The sequence below is a fragment of the Diplotaxodon limnothrissa genome, linkage group LG16 (genome assembly GCF_057381915.1).
Source record: "Diplotaxodon limnothrissa isolate DT_005_m linkage group LG16, D_limnothrissa_male_GT1.1, whole genome shotgun sequence".
Lineage (NCBI taxonomy): Eukaryota > Metazoa > Chordata > Actinopteri > Cichliformes > Cichlidae > Diplotaxodon > Diplotaxodon limnothrissa.
This window is the reverse complement of record NC_140611.1, coordinates 25,649,380-25,670,835: the sequence shown is the minus strand read 5'-3', so window position 1 is coordinate 25,670,835 and position 21,456 is coordinate 25,649,380. Positions and strand designations below refer to the sequence as shown.

General features: G+C 42.4%; 1 protein-coding gene across 1 annotated transcript in view; it reads left to right on the top strand.

Moving 5' to 3' along the window:
• The first annotated feature begins 865 nt into the window (after window positions 1–865).
• Window positions 866–21,456, top strand: part of myo10l3 (myosin X, like 3) — a 59,701-nt gene continuing 39,110 nt past the window's right edge. The window contains exons 1-2 of the mRNA XM_085373839.1: window positions 866–1,135; window positions 14,697–14,795. Of these exons, the coding sequence (XP_085229965.1) occupies window positions 1,115–1,135; window positions 14,697–14,795 (120 nt within the window). The 5' untranslated portion in view covers window positions 866–1,114. The remainder of the gene's footprint in view (window positions 1,136–14,696; window positions 14,796–21,456) is intronic.

Here is a 21,456-nt window from a genome sequence, read left to right as displayed (position 1 = left end):
AAACAAACACCACATTAGGGAGCTGATTAGTGTTTAGAAAATGAGACCATAAGATGACCATTAAAACAAAAGCCCCAGAGCTGAAATTAGAAACAAACCGACTACAGCAAAATGTAAAACAACCCAAATCAGACAGACAGCAACAATACCAGATGCAAAACAGCAAAAACCACACAAACCGACTTCACAAGAGACAAAGAACGGCTGCAAAGGCATGCAAAATTACTAAAATACAACCAAAATGTGCCAAAATGAAAGGGAATGCATGCTTTGGTTCTTCATAGGATGAATGTGGGGCCTTTACGTATTTGTACCCGTTTGACCTCATAGCTTCTTCATCTGTCAGTGACTCTTAGGTAAAGAAAAAGAAAGAAAGAAAAACGCATTGAAGAATAGAAGACTGACAGCCCAGTTGTGCATTCAGTGCTCAATATGCTTTACAGTTTTTACTTGGCGATGGAAACATATGAGTCTAATAAGAAGGTCCTCAAATCAAATAATCATAAAATGCTCATTTTATCGGAAAGATTTTTTTTAAGACATCTGCAAAAATAAAACCAACTTACTCCTCCTGATCTGCTTCTTTCTTCTCTGTATATTTTTTCCAGGAAGGAAAATAATGACTCAGACTCAGTCTCACCCTAGATATACATAGAAGTAGATTCATATTAGGCCTGCTGTGCTATAATAAACCTTTTTAAGCAAAAACCTGGTATGTTGGATACATGTGCACATCCTTTTAAAATCTGTAGAAACATGAACAAAGAGGGCGTATGCTGATGGGAGGGCTGTGGCTCAGCAGGCTCCTCCTCCCTGCATAATAAGCCGGGTCCATTGAAATGAGTAGACAGCAGAAACGGCGCAGGCAGCTCCACAGCGGCTTGTCGGGACACTTCAGAAAACAAGTCCGAAAGTGTCCGAAAATCAGAGAGCAGAATGACTCGTTTCATGACTGGCACAGAGTTGTGAGCAAGTATCCGGAAAAAAAGAGAAAAGATTTTATTATCTTACCGAAGCGGATGGGAATAATTTGGGAATACAGCCCGCTCTCCTCCTCAGCTGTGGTACCCTGAAGTCAGACTACAAAGAGCCGTGAGGTCGAGCACCGGTTAAGATGAATACTTCCTTTTTAGAGGTGAGTTCGCCTGCTTTCTCTATAGCGGTATGAATACTTTTTAGTAGCTCTTTGCTTTAATTTGGAGCCCTACATGGATTTTTGAGACCTTCACGCTCCTTTGTTTTGTTTCACCACACTGTGTTTTGAGCTTTTTATAAATGCGGGATGGGTTCAGACCACTTCATGATTTTCACACCCCTGTAAAAGCAGCCCTTATTATGATGTATTCTGCGGTCTTTGTGATCCTTTATCAGCCGCTCATGTGTCCTATACCTCTACAGGATGGAGCCAGAGTGGCAACCTCACTGTCCACAGAAGCCTCTTAGTCATACAAATGTCTGCCCTGACAAAAACTACTACAGCTTCTCAGGGAAACCTGTGTGTAGCTTTAATTAGAGGCTACACAATGCAACTCTCAATGCAGTGACTGCTGAGCTGGATGTGTCATCTGCCAATCAGTCCAGAGAGCAGCACACTCTGATGTAGGTGAAAGCCAGGCTGGCTTTAGGTCTGATTTGTCATGCCCCTCTGACTCAGAGGAGGGCACACACACTCACAGAGAAGACAGATGGAGTACAGGGGAGTGAATCTCCTCCCATCCTCTACTTCTGTACCTCCCTATCAGCCATGCCCCTCAGTGATGCTGTGACTCACAGAAGTTTCAGCATGCAGGAGGTGCTCCATACACTTTTCTTTGCAAAGGCAGGTTTAATGCTGATTGGACAATTATCGATGCATTTCTATTTTTCAGTGACTTCAGTCATACAATAATAAATTCAGCAGCTTCGAGTGTAGCTTTCAATAATTTGCTGCACACACCGACTGTGTAGCGAGCAGATGGAGGAGAGCTGGATTTTGACTCATAATCTGCTTTTATTACAGTGATATGCTGCGAAGAGGAAGGTTATTATTTCAGCTCAGTTTTAATCTGGTTTGTGTCTGTTGACCTTTACCAACAGAGCAAGACATCCTGTAGTATTTGCTCCAAATAGGTGTATGTTTTTTGGGGTAGGTTATATTTCATTCTACTTGATTTGTTAGGTTGTCTTTGGACTTGACTGCATTCATTTGCAGTGTTTTAAAATTTTAAGCTAAAATACATATTGGTTTGACTTCGTTGTACTTACTGCTGCTTTTTTACTGTTAAAATTAAACTGAGTCTCTGTAACAGACCACTAATGGACAACAACAGCATAAAAATATATATTTATCTCTACCTGCTGTTTCACATCTCCGGTCTGAGCTGTGTTAGAGGGAATGACTGACCTGTCCTGGTTTTCAAGTGAATTTCGGTGTCATGGAAAGATGCCAGGGTCTTGAACTCCACAGTGCCACAGCTTGGATTTAAGCAGGAATTCTGGAAGTGAATTAAGATAAGGATTAAACTCAACTCTATAAACAAGTGCACCAGGATAAATCATATGGATGTGTCTTTGCTGTGAATGTCGTGGTTGTATAAAGCTGGAACTGTGTAGATAGGAGCACATCTTTTTTAACCTTTTGCATCACAAAACTCTGTTGCAGATCATGCATTAAAGAAATATGCACGTTTACCAATTTGCCAGTTACTAATCTAGAATCGGCTTTTCCTCATAGGCCACTGTTTGTTAAGGTGGAGACGTTGACAAGGGTTAGAAATCATGGTGGACTGAGAGGAGTGGTCATGGGTGTGCTCATCCTGATGGCCCATCCTGTCCACCATAAAACCTTCAGCACTGTCCTTTACCCCACACCCAATACGTTATTCTAATGGAAGTGACCCAACAAAAACACACAAGTATCGAAGGGTGTTTTTTTTATACTGCAAGGCTGCTGGATTTGGCAGACTTTATATTCACATTTTGTTTTTTCAGACATACGAGAAACTCCCTGCCCGCGTCACACCCAAATTTGGATGAATCAGAGCTTCCATTATGAAATTAATTTCGTTTATTTAGCTTTATCCACAATATCTGCTAATTTTAACCGTTTTTCCAGTGAAAAGTTTTATGCAAGAATCCATTTCATATAGCGTATATGAGAAACATTGTTGTGCCTTTGGGCCTCTTCCTTCCTGGCTATTAATTTGCCAGGTAATATGAGCATTATCTATACCTTTGTGCGCCCTCCCTTTGTATGTGTGAGCTCCCACACGCACTTTAGATACTTGATACCTTTGTAGAACATCCTGAATCCCAGCTATTTTCTAAACTTGGTAATCAGTTTCTTTATAGCAGCAGCTGCTACACACTGTAAACCCAAGCAAGGAGGACCTTTCCACACCCATTAACCCCTTCATTGCATTACACACCAAATTCCTTCCTCTTAAAGATACTCTGACAGAGGGAATCCCAAATACTCAGTCTTGACCTCCCAAATTCCTGGTCACGGCTGCATGTCATCCATCCTGTAGAGCTGCGGTTGCAAGGCTTTAGGTTTCACACCGTCACCGCTGACCCCTTCACCCTCAGACACATTCTTCCCATCCTAAAAACATCCCTCGTAGCTCTACGTGTCGCTTATGTCTGGATCTCTGAAGTCGGGGCCGTGGATCGGTATCCGAGGCTGCATTCTGTGGTGAAATGGGTAACGTGAGAAAGGCAAACCTGCCGTAGTAGTAGGTGGACTATTTTCCCCCCTTTGGCGACAGACACTTTTCTGCCCAGTTGTCACTTCCTCCAGCTGCCACTTTAAAGAGCCGAGAATCATTGCTCCCATGCAGCTGGCTGATGGAGTAAGGAAAGAGCCAGGAAGTACAGTTAGGATGTGAAGAAGGAAGGAAGGAAATGTAATGGGACCAGCATTCCTTTTTTTCTTCTAAGCGGTTGTTTTCATTTGTAATTAAAATTGAAGTGCTTATTGTCTGCATTGTCACATCAAATTAGGGGATTTTCAAACAAGGCTCTTTAGAGTTTCGGAGCTGCGGTGAATTAACGGGGCCGGTTGTTTATGATCACAAAGAGGAAGGTATTATTAAGGCAGCGGTTTGAGTGTGCGACAGCAGAACTCCTGCAGCTTTGGAACAATCTGGAGGTGGTTTAATCCACCACAAGAGCACAGAAGCTAATTACCAGCAGCCATTGTCTGACCATGCACCAGAAAACATGGATAATCCGTTCTTAACATGTTACAGATTTGCAGCGTCAGGATTTCGAGACCACAGCTTATTCAACGATTTCCTGAATTTTCCGTTTTAACGTGAAATAAATTGGAGTCAGCGCTCTGCAATATTCTGACCCGATCCCTTCCTAACTCTTTAGCTTGTGTTTGCATTTCTTGTGAGTCTAGCAGTAACCTGACCCCCGTCTATCAGTGCGCTGACCATCACACAGGGAACTCAGCGCTGTGATAACCTCCTGCTGACGCCATGCTGTTGACTTTAGTTTTATCCGCTATGTCACCGAGCTCTTCAGACAAAGCCGTCTGTGTTTGTGGAAATAAAAGGAAAACATATCTCCATCTTTCCACAGTTTCTTTACCAGTGACAAATAACACTGCACAGAATCGTCTCTTCCTGTCTGTTAGCTCCTGATGATGGACGAACTGTTGCTGCGTGGAGTCTCTCGTGGTCTTGGTTGCCTGTAAACCTGAAAGAAATAGTTACCACTCTCACATCTTTACAATCTATATGAAGCTTCTTCTATGTGATGTTCTGTGCACACGTGTTTCTGAACTTAAGCTGCTTTAATACCACAGGAACTTCCACACAGCTTTAGTAACTATTGGAGGTGCCATCATGGTTCATCAGAACTTGGTTTGGAGGATCTTTTTTGTCCTATAGAGTAGATATTTCCTTAGTGATGTAGGCGATTGGTCCAAACCAGTGTGTATGTTGATACAGCCACCATTTGAATGCAGCACAGGGAGCACTGTTAAAATATCCATGCATATAAACAGCAGCGCTTAACACTGTTCAGGCTTTACTGACACTATGCTGCCTACACAGTGAGAAAAAATGAAGTCGAATTACAAAAAAGTAAAGAACAGCAACAGGAGGTGACGGTGCATTATTAGGTACTGGTGATGCAAATGGAAAAACGCTACCAAGGTTGGGTTCCCAGGACATCCCCAGTGGGTAGTCCTACTTCTATAGATGTGATTGGTGACAATCTTATCATCTAACTCTTTGCAAATTAGCAAATCCCCAAATTAAAAACAAACAAAGCTTCACTCAAGCTATTCCTTTAACAGCTGACCTTCAACCCACTTGACTCAAATCCATCCTCCATGATTAGAGACCTCTCACTCAGTTGAGGCACTACACATGAAAAATCACTTGTAATCTTCTCTCCAACGCCCATCCTTCCTGCCGCCCTCCCTGTGTGTGTGCATCAGGGCCGTTCTGGGTGTGCTGTTCTCTGAAATATTAATCACATCAGGGCACTTGGGCAAGTAAGTCGGTGATGACAGAGAACACTCTCAAACTATTATATGCCAAATCTGCTGAAAAGATACAGTCATACTGATCTATGTACTTTCTTTATTCAATGATAAAACATTCTCTGATGGAAGTAAGTGACTGGCTGAAAGGCTGCAGGGTTTAACTTTGGACCTGGACCCCTTTCTTGAATGGCAGAGCCTCTTGGTCTCTCCCTTCTTTCTTGCCTGCTTACTAATAATCCTGTCGAATAAATGCGAAACAATGCCGCCCAAAAAATCTAACACTCATCCATCCATTCTTTTTTTTTTTTTCACTTAGCAGGGACCAAGTTGTACTACAAGTTGGACCAGTTAACCCTACACAGGACAGGCCCTGTCTGGCTTCTTACCCAGGGTCATTTTGTCAAGGGGAGACCCTACCACGGGTCGGTCCTGGGATCACTTGGACATACAAACCCCTCCACTGACCACAAATATAGCTGTATCAGTTGTGTCTTGCATGGGTAAAAAGAAGGTCCTGGTTCTTACTGTTTATTAGTTTCACTGATTTTCTTGGGTAGCCTCCAGAAAGATGTCATATATGTAAATGTCCCAGACTGTTATTTTCACATCTCAGTGGCGTCTTTCTGTCACCAGCGATGTTTCTGAATGATGGGTTGTTGATATTGTAGGCTGACTGGATGTCTGTGCCTGGGCTGCTCATGTTACTGGTGTGGTATCTGCGTTTAGTTTAAAGTGTCAGGCATGCAGTCCCTTCTGTCATTCATATCTCAAAATGATTTTCAGTACATCTCCGTGAGGTAAAGGTGGACGACTCAAATCCAAAGACAAATCAGATTTGTGTGCAGGATTTGAGATTTTTACACAGACAAAATTAAAGATTATTGTCGCTTTCCCTCATGCAAAAATTTTTTAAAAAGTGTTTGTTGTCTTTCATCTTGACTGGCCAACCTGATGGACATAGTGAGATGGTAATGAGTGTCGCTTAAATCCCCTGGGTTCCAAGGTTTCGTCTGGCAGCTTAATAACAGCCAACCTGTGATTTACTGCTCCCAGTCCAGATGTTGACTTTCCTTTTTTAGTCCCCTATGATTACGCTGCACAGAGTCAGCCTATTATGGGATGGAGTATGCGTGTTTCTAAGCTACACCATCCTGTGAGTTTAGGTTAAACACATTGCAACTACCATATGTGAATATAGCCTGAGGTGAATTTTTTTTTTTAAAAACAGTAAAATTTGTTGATTCTCGTGAAGCGATTAATGCTATAGCTGTAATTCCAGGACTAATTACAGGGGTGAGCACCCTGTAGAGTTCGAGTACACATCCCACTCTGCATGAGCCTAGCTTGCCGTGGTGTGAAGAGCCTGACTGGAGAAAACAGCACAGCATGGCACAATCCACAGTCATGACATGTTAGCTTTCCCATCCACTCTAAGTGTGTTTTATTATAAGTGTGTGTGTGTGTGGTTAGAGGCCCGGGGCTTTTTGTAGGATGATATGCTGAGAAGCTGAGACTAACATGAGGAGGAATGTCCCGTGTTTTTAGGACTCTCTGTGTGTTTATCTCTGCCACTTGAACGCACTGCTAAACATACTTGATCCCCCTGCTTTGTATAAGAAACACTCGCCACAATCCAAGGAGAGGTTTGAGCAGTTTCACTCATATTTGTTCTGGGATTTCTGATTGGAATCAGTCTGTGTGCTGTTGAAATGCTGCGCGACCAGTGGATCTAATAGTTTTGGCCAAAGTTTCTTCATCCTGACCTCCAGTCCTCCCTCTTTCCTGTTATAAATTATACATCTGACTATAACACACAAAATCCCTGTCTGCTCGTTTGCCCGCAAATTCCTCCAACACCATCAGGAGCTGAGCAACCAAGACTGGCACGCAAGTACATCTTAGCTCCCTGAAGGTTCTTATCTATATTATGATGCCATCATGTTGCTTAGCAACCACTTACCAACAGGTTAAAATGACCCATTTGTAGCGTTTATGCACCTCCTAATAGCATCGTATCATTTCAATGTCATGACAGTAGCATCTAATTTATAGCCACAAAACTTGAATTATGCATTATGTGCTGTGATGTCATCATGTTGCTTAGCAATCACCTAGCAGCTGACGAAAATCACAGACCAGACAATACCATAGCATGGGCGTGTACTGGTAAAAGTAAAATGTGCATTGTAAGCATGTGATGCAGTTCAAATAAAAGTTTAAGGGCATATTTCAAGAAGAAAAGTACAGAGAATGGTTGCACGTCACTAGTGACAATTTGGAGGTTAATTGCAGTTACAAGTTGTAAACTCAGATTAAAGGCAGCTTATTATTTTATTCTGAGTCTTTTATGTTTGTTGCTATCATATCATCAGCTCCTGCTGGATGGGTAACATTTGTTTTAAGGATAATGCTGCGGGAGTGTTTCATGAAGCTTTTCACAATTCATTACACAGGTGGTACTGTTTCTGCAGGCGCTAAATCAGCACCATTTTTAAAAGTGAAACAATATCCTTGCAGGTTTTTAGACTCAGGACATGTAAATAAATTCACTTGTGACAGAGGTTAAAACTGCATTTATTTTATTTGCTTACAGAGTCCTAACAGTGACTTTAACATCAACAGTATCACTAATGTGCAGCTTATCATTGCCAAATTGGATTTGATCAAACCATAAATAGCTTCAGTATGAAACACTCAAAATAATAAAATGCTGAAGATAGGAGAGTTTCTAGTAATCAGTGTGGACAGCATGAGCTACAAGGTCAATGGCAGCGTAACAGTAGCCGGGCTGCTTTGTAAGCTACCACTTTGCTTACCGTGCCCCACACGTCTCACACTCTCAAACACAACACTGACTGAGCAGCATTCCTCGAGTACCTCTGGGTTTCCTGCTGTGTGACCCCATAGCTATCAGACGAATAACAGAGGTATGCAGATGCCAGACGGGCGAGATGCTGGCATGTGGCTCGGTAGATATTCCAAGTCATCAAGCTTTGCTGGAAATCCAATCAAACCTGCAGTAATCACATCATTCGTTGCCTATTTGCCCCGTCCTGTAACCTATTCCATTGTGTGCACCCAGGATCAGGGCGCACGCTTTGATCAGCAGTGGAGTGAAAATATGTTTGCACAGGATAAGGAGGTAAAACGCGACACTGTGCCTGGAGTATGTGGCAGAGATTCAAGTGTTTCTCTTCTTTCTCTTTCGCTCCCGAAGACACAATTTGTTATTCAAATTCTCCTCAATACACTCATTAGCAACACAACAGATTAACGCTGTCAATGGATGACAGGGTGGTGCCCTCGAACCCCGCCTTTGCAGACAGTGTGTATCTGCTGACTGACAGATAAATGGACTACCAAACACACTTGGACACAAAAAAGACACACTCACTTAATCCTGCTTGTGCACACAGACTTGTGCATATTTGTTAGATTAATATTGTAACTCATCTCTTTCAGGTCCATCAAGTGTGATAATGATAATGGCTTGCACGACAGTGATAACAGACTACTGTTTGATTTCCATTTAGCTACGGATACTTCTCAAACAGTCCTTCTCAGTTAACAAAAACATTTTCCTCGGTGTAAAGCTTCTTCTGTTCAGGGTTTAGGCTGTTCTTCAGATTCAAGAACAACCAGCGACCCAACGCCCCCCACCCCACATCATCACAAACAGGGAAAGCCCTGTTCCCCAGGGGACTCCTCCTCCTCCATTAGCTAATTTCTGATCAGCTGCTGTCTCCATCATTAATTCATACGTCTTCTAGCACAGATGCTAGAGGTTGCTTTTAATCTTCTGATTTCTCCCCTCGGTCACACACCCTGCCCTCACCCCATGCTGGCTGGGGGTCGTAGGCTGTAATGTGTGCGGCAGGCAGACTGTGTAGTTGCAACGAGGTAACAAAGAAAGACGAAGACATAAAAGGCATGTGCCGAGACATGAATCCTTGGAAAATCTGTGCAACGGAGGATTTTTCCTTTGTGCTGCAACAACCGCTGCTGAAAAACCCTTGAATTAAATTACCTCCCTTTGAGTGAAGCTGTTCACAAGTAGATACATTTATTTTCACACACATTTACACACTAAACATGTTGTATAAATTAAAATAATTCTCAGGTATACTGTAATAAGGTAATAAATAAGTAGCGTCTTGTGTTTATGAGGGTAAAGAAACTGCAGTTAAGCATGGGCCTTGCTGTTTGTAGGATATACAGGAGACAGTGGTTTAACCTACTGGAAAGTCTTCTGCTCAAAAACCCAGAGGGAGCTTTGCCCAGTTTCCCCCTCCAGCTGCCTAGTCCTACTTATTAATCTCACCATCCACTTGGAAGACTCCCACTCATCCCACTCACCCGATGTTCAGGAGATACCATTACAACTCCTAAAATTTGGCTGTGCTCTGCTACAAAGTGATGTGCTGGTTTTTAAAAATATATATATTTTAATGGTTATAAACATCTATGTTTCAGCTGATATCCCAGCAAACCACCCACTCCTACAAATATGTTTACTTTTAGTTCTGAAAGGAAGAAAAAATTCTTTTTGAAAAGTTCGTTTCAATGATTCCAACATAAATAACTAATAACATATTTTCTGTTGAACAATTATTGCACTGGTTTCTGTGAAAGTGCACAGCATTAGCGTGCAAGTACCAATTTGCTGCTTGACCTTATTAAATGCTACAGATCCCGTCAATGCTCTGGACTGCACATCTGTCTGCACAGTGGTAGCGACACAACCTTGTGACTCTGTTTGTTATGCTAATGCAGTCTTAATCTCTGAGGTGTAAATGCAGCACTGGATTACACTTCTATCCATAAAAATGATGGAGAGAAATCTAAATGAGATTAATCGAGAGCTCGAGTTTTGTGTTGATTTTAAACAAGCATGATTGCAAACCAGATTGTTATTAGCGTTAATCGCCACATTAATTCTTTGAAAGGTGAAGTAGAAAAGGGAGAACGGAAACATATTCCTTTTAGTCGAATATGTTGCTGCTGCACATGTTCCACTGCTAACTTTATCCTCCTCCACATGTGAGCACAACAACAACTGATATGCTTGTCAGGATTCGAGCTGGAGGTTCTCAGGCATCGGTCCTACCTGCAGGGCAGCCGTTCGTTCACCATTCCCCAAAACCACTTTATGATCCAAGAAAGTAGCTTATCATAACTAATTGTTCAGCCGAGTCCAAGTCGGGCTGAGTTAATTAGCTTTCTCTTGTTCTCTCTAATAGGATCACCTGATACATGCCAGACGGCAGAGAAAGAGCCGTGGCACCTTGTACTGTGTATGACCTTAAATATTTAAGGGACATTCATTAGCAAATCCTTGAGCTGGATGTCTTTATACAAGCTGCTGAAACTTAAGCCTCCAGCTCCAGGATCACATCATTCAGCCTGAGTGGTCTCTGTGTCAAAAGGCATGATGGGAGGTTGGCGTGCAGCCTGTTTTGGTGGAGTCAGATTACTATTGTCAGCTGGTTCTGCCTCAGCAGTGCTACACATGCTGAGTGACGTGCAACATTAAGAATTTGAAATTAGCTTGAGCCGGAGATGTCATGGCAGCGTTTCTGCTTTGCTTTTTAATGGCGCTAATAAAACATCTGGTTACCAGAAGCAGAGGAGCCCGCTAACCGACTCTTCACAATTAATCCCACTTGCAACTGGGCTTCATCATCAAATGCACACTGTACTTTCCCATGATTACAAATAAAGATATGACTCTGTTTGTCTAGCTTGGAATGGGAAGCTGTGCAGCAGGAGGTAACTGAGGTCTGTGGGATTTAATACGAGCCGCTACCCGTGCTCCTTTGTGTCCCAGCTGGTCTTTGTTTGGGATATTTCCGCCTGGCTAACTGCTGAGGCCTCAGTCAGAGGTGATTGTCTTTGTCCTGACTTAGTGACAGAGCTCCTAAAGATGGAGAGGACGAGGGGGAGGAGTTTTGTTTAGACCATCTGTTGCTGCTTCTTAGACAATTCATCTTGACTTCATACCCTACGGCCTGAGACTCGCATACCAAAATGCAGACGAGTGTCCAATAGTGCCAATGTATATCACAGGCAGCCCTATTAATTTAAGTTTGCATATATTTAATACAATTCTACAGTTTTCTGCAGCTGGTGGCTTATATTTGGCTCCTCACATCACATAATAAGACATTTTTTGGAAGCTAAAGTAGTTAAAACAAGCTAACGTCTACTAGGGGTAACCCCAGTCTCTCCTATCTGAACTGAGCTTTTTCTGGTTGTGCATTAGAAGTTAGCAAGAGGGATTTCTGCCTATACAGCTTACTAGGAAGAACCCAGAACCTATTTAAATGATTTTCAAACCACATGTTTACTGATATAAACCGAGATGTCAAAGCTGGTCATCAGATGTCATCTTTATAGGGGAAAGAGTTAAGTTTGCAAGTCGGAACTATTATGGTGCAGGTGTTAGCTTTATTATTAAGTCAACTTCCTTTATGATTAGTTTTATTTTTTGTCTATAGTACATAAACAAAACAGCAATACGGTAGCACAGCACAGTATCTCGTTGGGTTTTTTTTGCCCACCTTTGATTATAGTGTCTGGGAGAGATTTATCCAGAGTGCGAGTCACTCTTTACAGATGCTGGTGCAGCAGGCTGAGCTGTTATTAGCATCTTTATGGGCCACTTTGTCACTGATGCTTGGTTTACCATATACAGTCACATTTTTTTTTAATTTGAATTCCTAATTACTTTAATCTAAAAAACTACGTGTGGTGGGCATGCAGCTGGTATGCAGTGGGTTTTTGTTCATGTGAGTGGAAAAACCTCTGAAACTGACTCAGCTGCTGAGCCACTCAAAACTTTCCTTCACTTTTTGTAGTGCTGAAATTTCTTTATTGAGGCAATACTGGAATGGGTGTGGAAATTTGCCATCTTATGAGCCATCACAGTCCTCTCCTTGTCACGGCTTGCCCCCTGTCTTATTCTGCTGTACATCTCATGCAATCTGTTTGTTACAAAATACTTTCGGCTCTTTTGTCGGCCTTACTGTTAATGTCAAGTCGTGACACGAGAAAGGAAAAAACCCCTATAAGATGACGAGAACTAGCAATATTCTGCTGAATTCCAGTTATGTAACTGAGGCTGATCTTCTTGAAATCTATAGAGCAAACACTTGTAATCCCTGCACTTGAGCAAACTCACGTGAATCAGCTTTTCCCTGAACAGGCCAGGCATGTAAGGCTGGTACCAGGCAGAAACTGGTGTGAAAGTCACCAGTCGTCTCTGTTAATGGGTGGCCACGTGTTGCAGGATACCTCTGTTATATTTCTGTCCTGATGTTTCTGTTTGTCTGCCTCTTTATTCAACACAATAGGAGGCAGGGCATTAAGGGCTGCTCGCACCCTTCCTCTTTCCCTTCTCTCTTCCCCTCTGCCTCCTCCTCCTCCTAATTTACACGACCCTCTTTTGTCCCACTCACTCCTGTCCCCCGTGGTTTAAGAGCCACATTTAGATGTGCTCCATTAGCTGACTGAAAGAAAAAAATCTGCGATGATGGAAGTGTTTCTTTTATTTTAGACTGACTTGCTTTGTCTAAGAAAGAGGCCTGAATCGAAAAATAAAGAAAACATCAGCAATCAGTCATCACACAAGCTGCTGAGGGACTTCATTTATTAGATTTTTTTTAGCGTCTCTGTGTCTCATCTTGTAAATGGAGAGTGGATAAAACAAAAGCATGTTGGTCTTGTGGCAAACACATCTGTGCTTCGTGGATGAAAGTGTGCACACACGTGGCAGCCTGTTGTTAATAGTTAATGTGGATTGATGTCTGGAAGTGGTGACCTTGTCTAAGGTTTCTTAGTGGAATCCATGCATATTGATCTCTTCACTTTGATCCTTTGTTGGTCACACACTTTATTTGCTGATGCTCGTTGCTTCTCTGGCCCCCCCACCGGTGGCACTTGTGATTATTAACCGTGTTCAGCTGTTAAAGCCAAGCTTATTACAAGAGGTTGCAACTTTTTGGGTTAAATTTTGTTAAAATCCACATCCTAGTCGTCTCCATCAACTAAAATGCTAAATGAGGAATTTTCTTTGAGATCGAGGACATTTTTCATACTGCTTTCATCTCTCCTTTGCAAAACTGCAAGTTTCAATTTGAGATTTTGGCTCTAATGAAACAATTAAGATTTTAATTACACAGAAAGTTGCTGGATTATTGTAAGCAATCAGACATGAAGGTGGTACCATCTGTCTTTCTGCAAAACTACATACTCCCGTTTACTATCAGACAAATGCGTATTTAGTCATGCAAAAAGATTTTTACTTTTTATTCCACAGGGTCAGACAGGCGACTGTTTGTTTTCATTTAGTACAGTCTTTCAAACAAAGCCAAATCTATAAATGTATCCGCCGGTGCTAAAGTGGCAAATGCTGTAAGGAAATGACAGTTTGCCTGAGCAATCAGCCTCAGATTCCTGTTATTGCTCCTAGTTACTCACATGCTAACAAACATGTCTGGGAAGGTCAGCGACTCCGTATGGATACGCAAACACTGGAAACTGGGCCGCTGGGATCAGATATTAGTGTCTGTCTGGAAGCGGCATCTGATAATGGCTAGAAGTGTGCTGCGATTTGCCCGACTGAAATATAGAAAACAAAGGAAGGATGATAGACATTTGAATCGATTGATATGCTAAAGTGGTAAATGCTCATTTGGGGTCATAGTCTTTTCCTTTATAAAGGAGACCAGGCACACTGAAAGCATTTTTGACAGTGTATATGACTGAGTGGTGTTTTGACTCTCTGGCACGGACTCATCATGCAGATCTGGTGAACAACTTCTTCGCTTCTAATCATAGTTTAATAAGAGACTAACTGTGTCCATCCAATCTTGGTGAAACAGTGGCTACAGTATGTGGCACATAATGGTAAGCAATTTTGAGGGGATAAAATGGAAAAAGACAGAGAGAAGAAAAGCAGAGAGGATAATTCTTACTTTTAGAGAAATTCTCTGCTCTTGCTCACCCAGCTCTTTTATAATATAGCTAAAAAGCCTGTGCGTGTGGGGAGTGGTGGTCGATCTTTGTCTTCCTTTGTTTCTGGTAATATGAAGAATAAGAACATCAATGGAATACTTAGTATCTGTAATGCAAATGTGTAAGACCTTTGTGTAAAGCGCATGACTCCAATGCAAGCCCAGTGTCCAGATGTTAAGGTTGTTGTGCTATTGTGTTGCAGGGGGCCCGTGTGTGGCTGAGACACAAAGAGCAGCTCCGCCCCTCTACTGTCAGCTCTTGTGATGATTCAACCCTCATCCTCACCACCGACTATGGGAAGGTAAGAAGACATTCTTTTTCACTAGTCTTGTCCCTGATTCGTCACCTTGGCAGTATATCTGGAACATGAAGCTTTTATCGTTGGTTTAAGCATTCAGACTCTGTGTTTGCAAGTTTACGCTTAAACCAACATTATTCCTTTTAAAAATTAACAAAGCAAAGGCGCTGAGGTGCTCAGAGAGTATTTAAGTGTCCATAGCTGATTGTGTCCATTTAAAATCTCACCCTGGTTTTGTCGTGATCTGCGGAGGCAGACCGTGCGGCGGTGTGTGTGGTGGACCCAGGTGCGAACACAACGAGAGTAGACTGGAGTAAACTTAACTGAAAGCGAGCCTTTATTTTGGCTGGTGACAAGGAGTGCAGACAAGGCAGAAACGCAGTGACAAACTAAACTATGACTAAACTGAGAAAGTAAAACTAGGAAAAACTATGAAGACACAGGAAACCATAACTATGAATACTAAGACTGGCTGTGACAACATGGAGGGTGGGAACACAGACGACACGACACAGACTACATGAAACACAGAGACTAAATACACATGAGGGATGATCAGGGGAAGTGGCCACACATGGGAGCACAGCTGACACACATGAACCTAACGACAGGACAGGAGAAGTGACACTGAATACGCTGACAATGAATACAGATTTTCAAAGTAAAACATGGAGATTAGACATGACAAGAACTAAACATAACCACGCAGACATGACACATGAACCAGGGAGACTTAGTACAGGGGGAGATGACATAAATAACTAAGGAACAAAACTAAACTGCAATCTAGAAATTAACTAGGTGAACTAAGCTAGGTGCAAATGAATACAAAAGATACATGAAACTCAAATACTGGGTCGCTTGACCCAGGACCATGACAGGTTTCTGTTAACTCGTCCAGGGTCGTATAAAGTAAAAGGGGGAGGTTTGTTTCCCATTGTGTATATGTGGGAGACCTAATTGTTTGCACATATGTGTTTCATCTGAGGGCTCTGCAGCGGCATCAACATCTTTTGTAATAAAGTAAGAATGACAGGAATGGAGTCCAGCAATTCACTGGCCTCAGCTTATCTGTTTGGCAGTGCGTGGTGGTCTTTGTGTCTGGAGGAAATCCTGTTACAGAGGCAGAGAGAGAAACAGACACAGGGAAGCAGACACACACACACACACACACACACACACACACACACACACACACACACACACACACACACACAGAGGTGGAAGGTCAAAAATAATTTCTCATTCAAGTCTTTGTGAGTCAAAAACTGTAGATCAAAAGAAAGCTGTTTTATCTTGTGTTATATATCTGTACTTATATGCGCTTTGCCTTCAGAGGAGTCCTTCTAAAAAACGGACTTATAAAGTAGAGAGTAGGTTGCTAAATTGTAAGGAAGCTGCATTTTTTTTTCATGCTCGTGCATTAACTGGTTAAAGGAGTACTTGCTTTATTGTCACTGAAACTTTGTGAAGCTCTGGAGTTTTTGTCAGGTGCCCATTTCCACTGGATGCACTGTTTTTATCTAAAAGAGTGCCCCTTTGTACATTGATGTTGTTAACTTTCACACTGTTATTAATATTGTGGCCACACAAAACCAGTATTGGCAGTCCTGTACTGGTTGCTTAGGGCTTATGACAGTTAGCCATGATATTCGATGTCATCCACCATCGTTGCAAAACATTTTGAGCTGCTGGCTCTGGGTCATTTTACATTACATTCAACATTAGAGCCACACTAGTCTATAACACAACAGCAGCTACACAAAGGGTGCTGTCAACGCAGCACAGCAACAACATATGTAAGTTCACTGTTCATCAGTTCTCTCTCATGATCCTCTATCCTTCCTTCCAAGCTGCATTCATAGCTTTGGGACTTTTGCATCCCCATCTCCCTTTTCACATGGAGACTGGAGTTTCAGGCCAGTTCATCCCAGTCTGTTAGGTTACCTGTTCACTTTCTAACACCATCATCAAGTCTGCAAGTGACATAATGGTGTTTGGCCCAGACAGGTGCAACATGACTCAGTTCACAGGGACGAAGCATGGCACCTTGGTGCAGAAACAACAGTCTGACCTTGAACACAAAGAAGAGCAATGAGCTAATAGTGGATCTAAGAAAACAGAAGCTTATTGCTAGAAGCTGTGAATGCATTCCCATCCATATAAATGGTCTGGAGGTGGAACAGATGTCTGCTTTCAAGTAAACTCTATGGAATATGGAATTAAGTACTGGGCCAGTTTTTGGTGTTTGTAGTCTAATTGCGACAGGACTCTGAATTCGAATATGATATTGTTGCAGAATTCAACTGTGGCAACAAGTCAGCTTGTGAAATTTCTTCCTTCATATATTTTCCACAATCAACTGTAAGTGTTGTTGTTAGCAAGTGCTTGGGAACCATAGTACCTCAGCTACAAGGTGGTTACCACATAAAATTATAGAGCTGAGTGCTGAGGTGCTCTGCTGAGTCAACTGCAGAGATCGAGACCACATCCTCAGTATGAAAAACGTGCGCAGGGAGCTTCATGGCATGGTTTCAATGGCTGAGCAGCTCCTATGGGTGTAGTGTGTAGGTGGCCTTGTACTCGTCCATAAATTGTATCTGTGAGTTCAGGACTTTTAATTGACTCTCAGAGAGAGCCTGGAACAAACAAATCAGGTGACTTTAGTTGACTGCTGCTAACACCTGCATCTGCTAACCAACCAATAGAAATGTCCCATGAAATAATGTGATGAAGTTGACAAAAAAATTGTAAAGAAACAAGAAACAGAAGAAACTTGTAGAAGGATTATTGTCTGCTATCATCATGACTGTATCGAAGATATAGTTGAGAAAGAGTAAAGAACAGTGGAGGACTAGCAGCTGTGCGTGTTGGTTCTAGTTTAGTCTACATGCATTGAACTTGATATCCTGCTCAGGTTTATTAGATCTATGTCACACAGTGTGGTTTCCACAGAGTGCTGGCGCCTTAGATCCTAGTGAACGTTCATTGCCAACGACTCTGCCACAACCACTGACTTTTTTCCATTCTGCCATTCAGGAAGCAATAGAGGCAACTAAACACTTTAGTTTCTTCAGTGCTGGTGTTCTTTGATCTCAGACAGTGAACCATAAATGCACAATCAATAATCTGTGTACATATATACATAATTTTCCCTGTTTTTTGAAACACGTATACATGGCCCATTTACTCATCCTCGGGCCATCGTAGCATCTTCTGCGGTGTTTCTGTGGTCTGTGGAAGGGATGCAGTCAACCCTGCGCTGTCCAAAGGGCAGGGACAACTCTGGGTAATGGAATATGACTGGAGAATGACGTGGAGTGCTACTCCCAAAATATTCCACCACCCTCAGTGGGAGTTAAAAAAAAATAGCATTAGGTTTATGTGGTGCTCCACTTTTTTGACTGGTAGTAGGACCACTGCATTGATGGTGGCCTGAAGCTGGTCTCATATGATCTCGACATGTGAGCAGTGGATGCTGCTTATCGAGCCAGGCACATGTGTCTCTCCTCTGTTTCCAAAGCTGTAACAGAAATGCCAGGAATGTGAGATTGGGAAACAGACCGTCTCCACCATCAGGATTCCTAGCTGACCTGATGTCATCCCCTGTTCCTGGATGACGTACAGTATCTTCTTTTTTTTTTTTTTTTTTTTTTTTGCCTGTCCCATTTGGTTCTTTAGCCATCAGAATTGTTGTCTGAAGACCAACAAGGATACCCAATGGATTTACTTTGCCAAATGGATCATCGTGGCATTGCCGTATTGGTCCATTTGGTCGATCTTTGTTTTTATTATTTATTATATTTTATTTTCAGATGTTACAGACGGGACAGACATGAGTGAGAGATAGGAAAGGGAGAAAGAAAGAGGAAGGAAAGGAAAAACAGAAGGGGAGAGGGACAGTGAGAAAGGGGGGGAGAAAAAAAATAAAAATCTCCTGGATCACCTGTTGAGAGAAGAATAGAAAACAAGCAGAAAAAAAAAACAAAGCAACATACTAAACACAACACCATCGCATTAATCTAGCTAAGTGTAAACAGCAGTAAATACTAAATATTCAATGTTGTTGTGCAGCACGCAGGACAGATGTGCTTCGAAGTAGCAGCCAAGAAAGGTGTAATTTGGGTCTACGAGCAGTGAACACCCGTGTGCATACCTGTGTGGATCCGCGCGCTTGCATTCCAAAGGTTTCTCCATGTAATGATCTGCTAGGGAGTGTGTGGGGGGGCCACAGCCCCGTCCTCCGGGGTGTGAAGTGGGTATGGAGGAGATCAAAACTCCAGACATCCAGAGGCCCCCAGAACACAAGAGACCATGGAAGACCAACAGAGGGGCAGCCGCGCCACTGTTCCAGTAAGAGCTGAGGAGAGTCCCAGATGAGGGCTCACTCAGCAGCCGCGGAGCAGAAGCCAGGGGGAGTTGCAGTGACGCGCCCATGAGCTCCGCCGGCCCCCAGCTGTGCCTGAGTGACCGAGCCCCAGGCCGAGAGGCCGGGGGCACGACGTACAGTATCTTCTGAGGTTTATAGGCACTTACTGATCTAGTCTCTGTCTCTTATTTAATTAAGCTTCTCTATCAAGCCCAGGGTATTGTGTCTGTGTATATGTGTTGTCTGCCAGCCTGCCTGTGTCTGTTTCCTACCATATCAGAGGGTGTTTGTTAAATGTATTGTGGCAGCATTTTAAACTCGGGGGTTGGGATATACTATTATCCATTGCTCCCTGCCTGAATGCCCAGCTTCTCTCCATAGAGCACCACCGGAGTTTCTTTACCCACACGGCCTGGGCCTGGCTCCTGTCATATTAGCCATCATATCAGCATTCATCACTGCCATAGTCCTGACCGGACGGGTAAAATACAGCAGAGTGAATGTCTTTGTGTGTTTGAGTGCATGGATCCATCTGTGTGTCCGTGTGTGTGTTTGTGGCCAGATGGCACAAGCTGGATTAACGGTGTGTGAGTTATCCCCAGAGGAGTCTACATGTAAAGAAAAGCAGAAAGAGGATCGGCCACCTGAGCCGAATACCTGCTGCTGGGCTGTCATTGTTGTCCCACTTGACCAGTGTTAGTCTACGACCACCAATGAATCGTTTTACACATACAGTACAAAATGCATGTGGCTTGTGGCTTGACTAACTGAGAAAATCAATGGCATTTTTATTAATAAGAAGTGAAAACAGTTCCTTTTTGATGGCCTCAGTTAATAGTGACTGTAAACTAGCCTCCGTCCCGAGTTGATTGTACACTAAAAGCCTTTTTCATGACATTAAGAATTTAACTCGAGCGAAAAACCTATTCTTATCCAGTGTGAATCCTGAAGTTGTCCAGAGCCTGTAGACATGCTGTCTGCAGTTTTAAATGGGTCATTGATGGCCCTTCAGCCTTTTCTGGATAATTAGTCAATGGAGCTATTATGTGAGCCTTTATGTGAGTGATGCACATACACAAGTAAGCTGGAAGAAATAACACAAACATTATTGTTAGCATCTGTTTGTGTGATAAACAAAATCGTTTTTGAGGATTTGGATTTACATGGATACTTTGCCTGATTTTTTGAGCTGTACACAATCTCTCTCTGTTATTTCTTTTCATATTTTCACCAAGCCTCACCCCCACCCCCTTCACTGCCTCTCTTCTCTTGGGTCTGGGCGGGATCCCCCTGCAGCAGATGGATTCACTGTAAGACAGAGGGACTCAGAGTTTTTAAAAAAAGGAGAAAGGGAAACAGAGAGAGGCAAAACAGCAACAAACAAGACTGTGTTTGTATCCAGAAGCTTGTGATTTTGTGTCTGTCCATGTGCCCCAGTAAAGGCCTGAATACAGCTGACATTAAAGCATAAGTGCTGTGAGCCACAGAGCCTGACTCCACCTATATGTGAATATTAAGTAGAGTTGCTTGGACAAAGCGCAGCAGCAGGGTGTGGTTTCAAGGAAGAGGAAACAAAAGGGAAGAGCAACACCGCTGCAAAACAACTTTAAAACTCAGTTATTTGCTGTTGCTTCCTTTTAGTCTGTGTAATTTTTGTATCATTTTAATTTATGTTATATAAATTTCTTTCTAAGGATGAAAAAACCCCAAACAATCTGCCAGTTATGTATTTCTTTAAGTCATCTGCTGTAGCCTATCCCAACCATCCCAGAGGGAAAGCCGGGGTACACCTGGACACCATGAATGTGACTATCCATTGATTTTCTTTTTATATAATCATTTTTATTTTAGATTAATGTATTGTTTTATCAAGAAAGCAGGGATAGAGTGCAGGAGGAATGACATGGAGGAAATGGCCTGGGGCCAACTTCAGTCCGGGCCCTCGGAGAGACGTTTCAGGACACGGGTCATCTGTTCGACCCAATGAGTTTAATTTTATTCATATTTTTTTATTTGTATTTCATGCACACATAACGATTTTTTTGTGGGCTTACAAGACACAAAAAGTACAGGCACAGTGGTCAAACTTTTCATTAAATTTATTTTATGTTTGTTATTTTACAGCTTGGCCTTCAACAAAATAATCTTCTTTCTCTGCTCAGCCTACCAAATAAAACAGCCATAAAAAGGTTTTCTTGCAAAAGTGCAACTTACTTTTTATGAGTCAACAGAAATGGAGGACATTTTGCCAACAATTATGTAATATCGTGTTTTTAAATGATGGGAAACAAAACA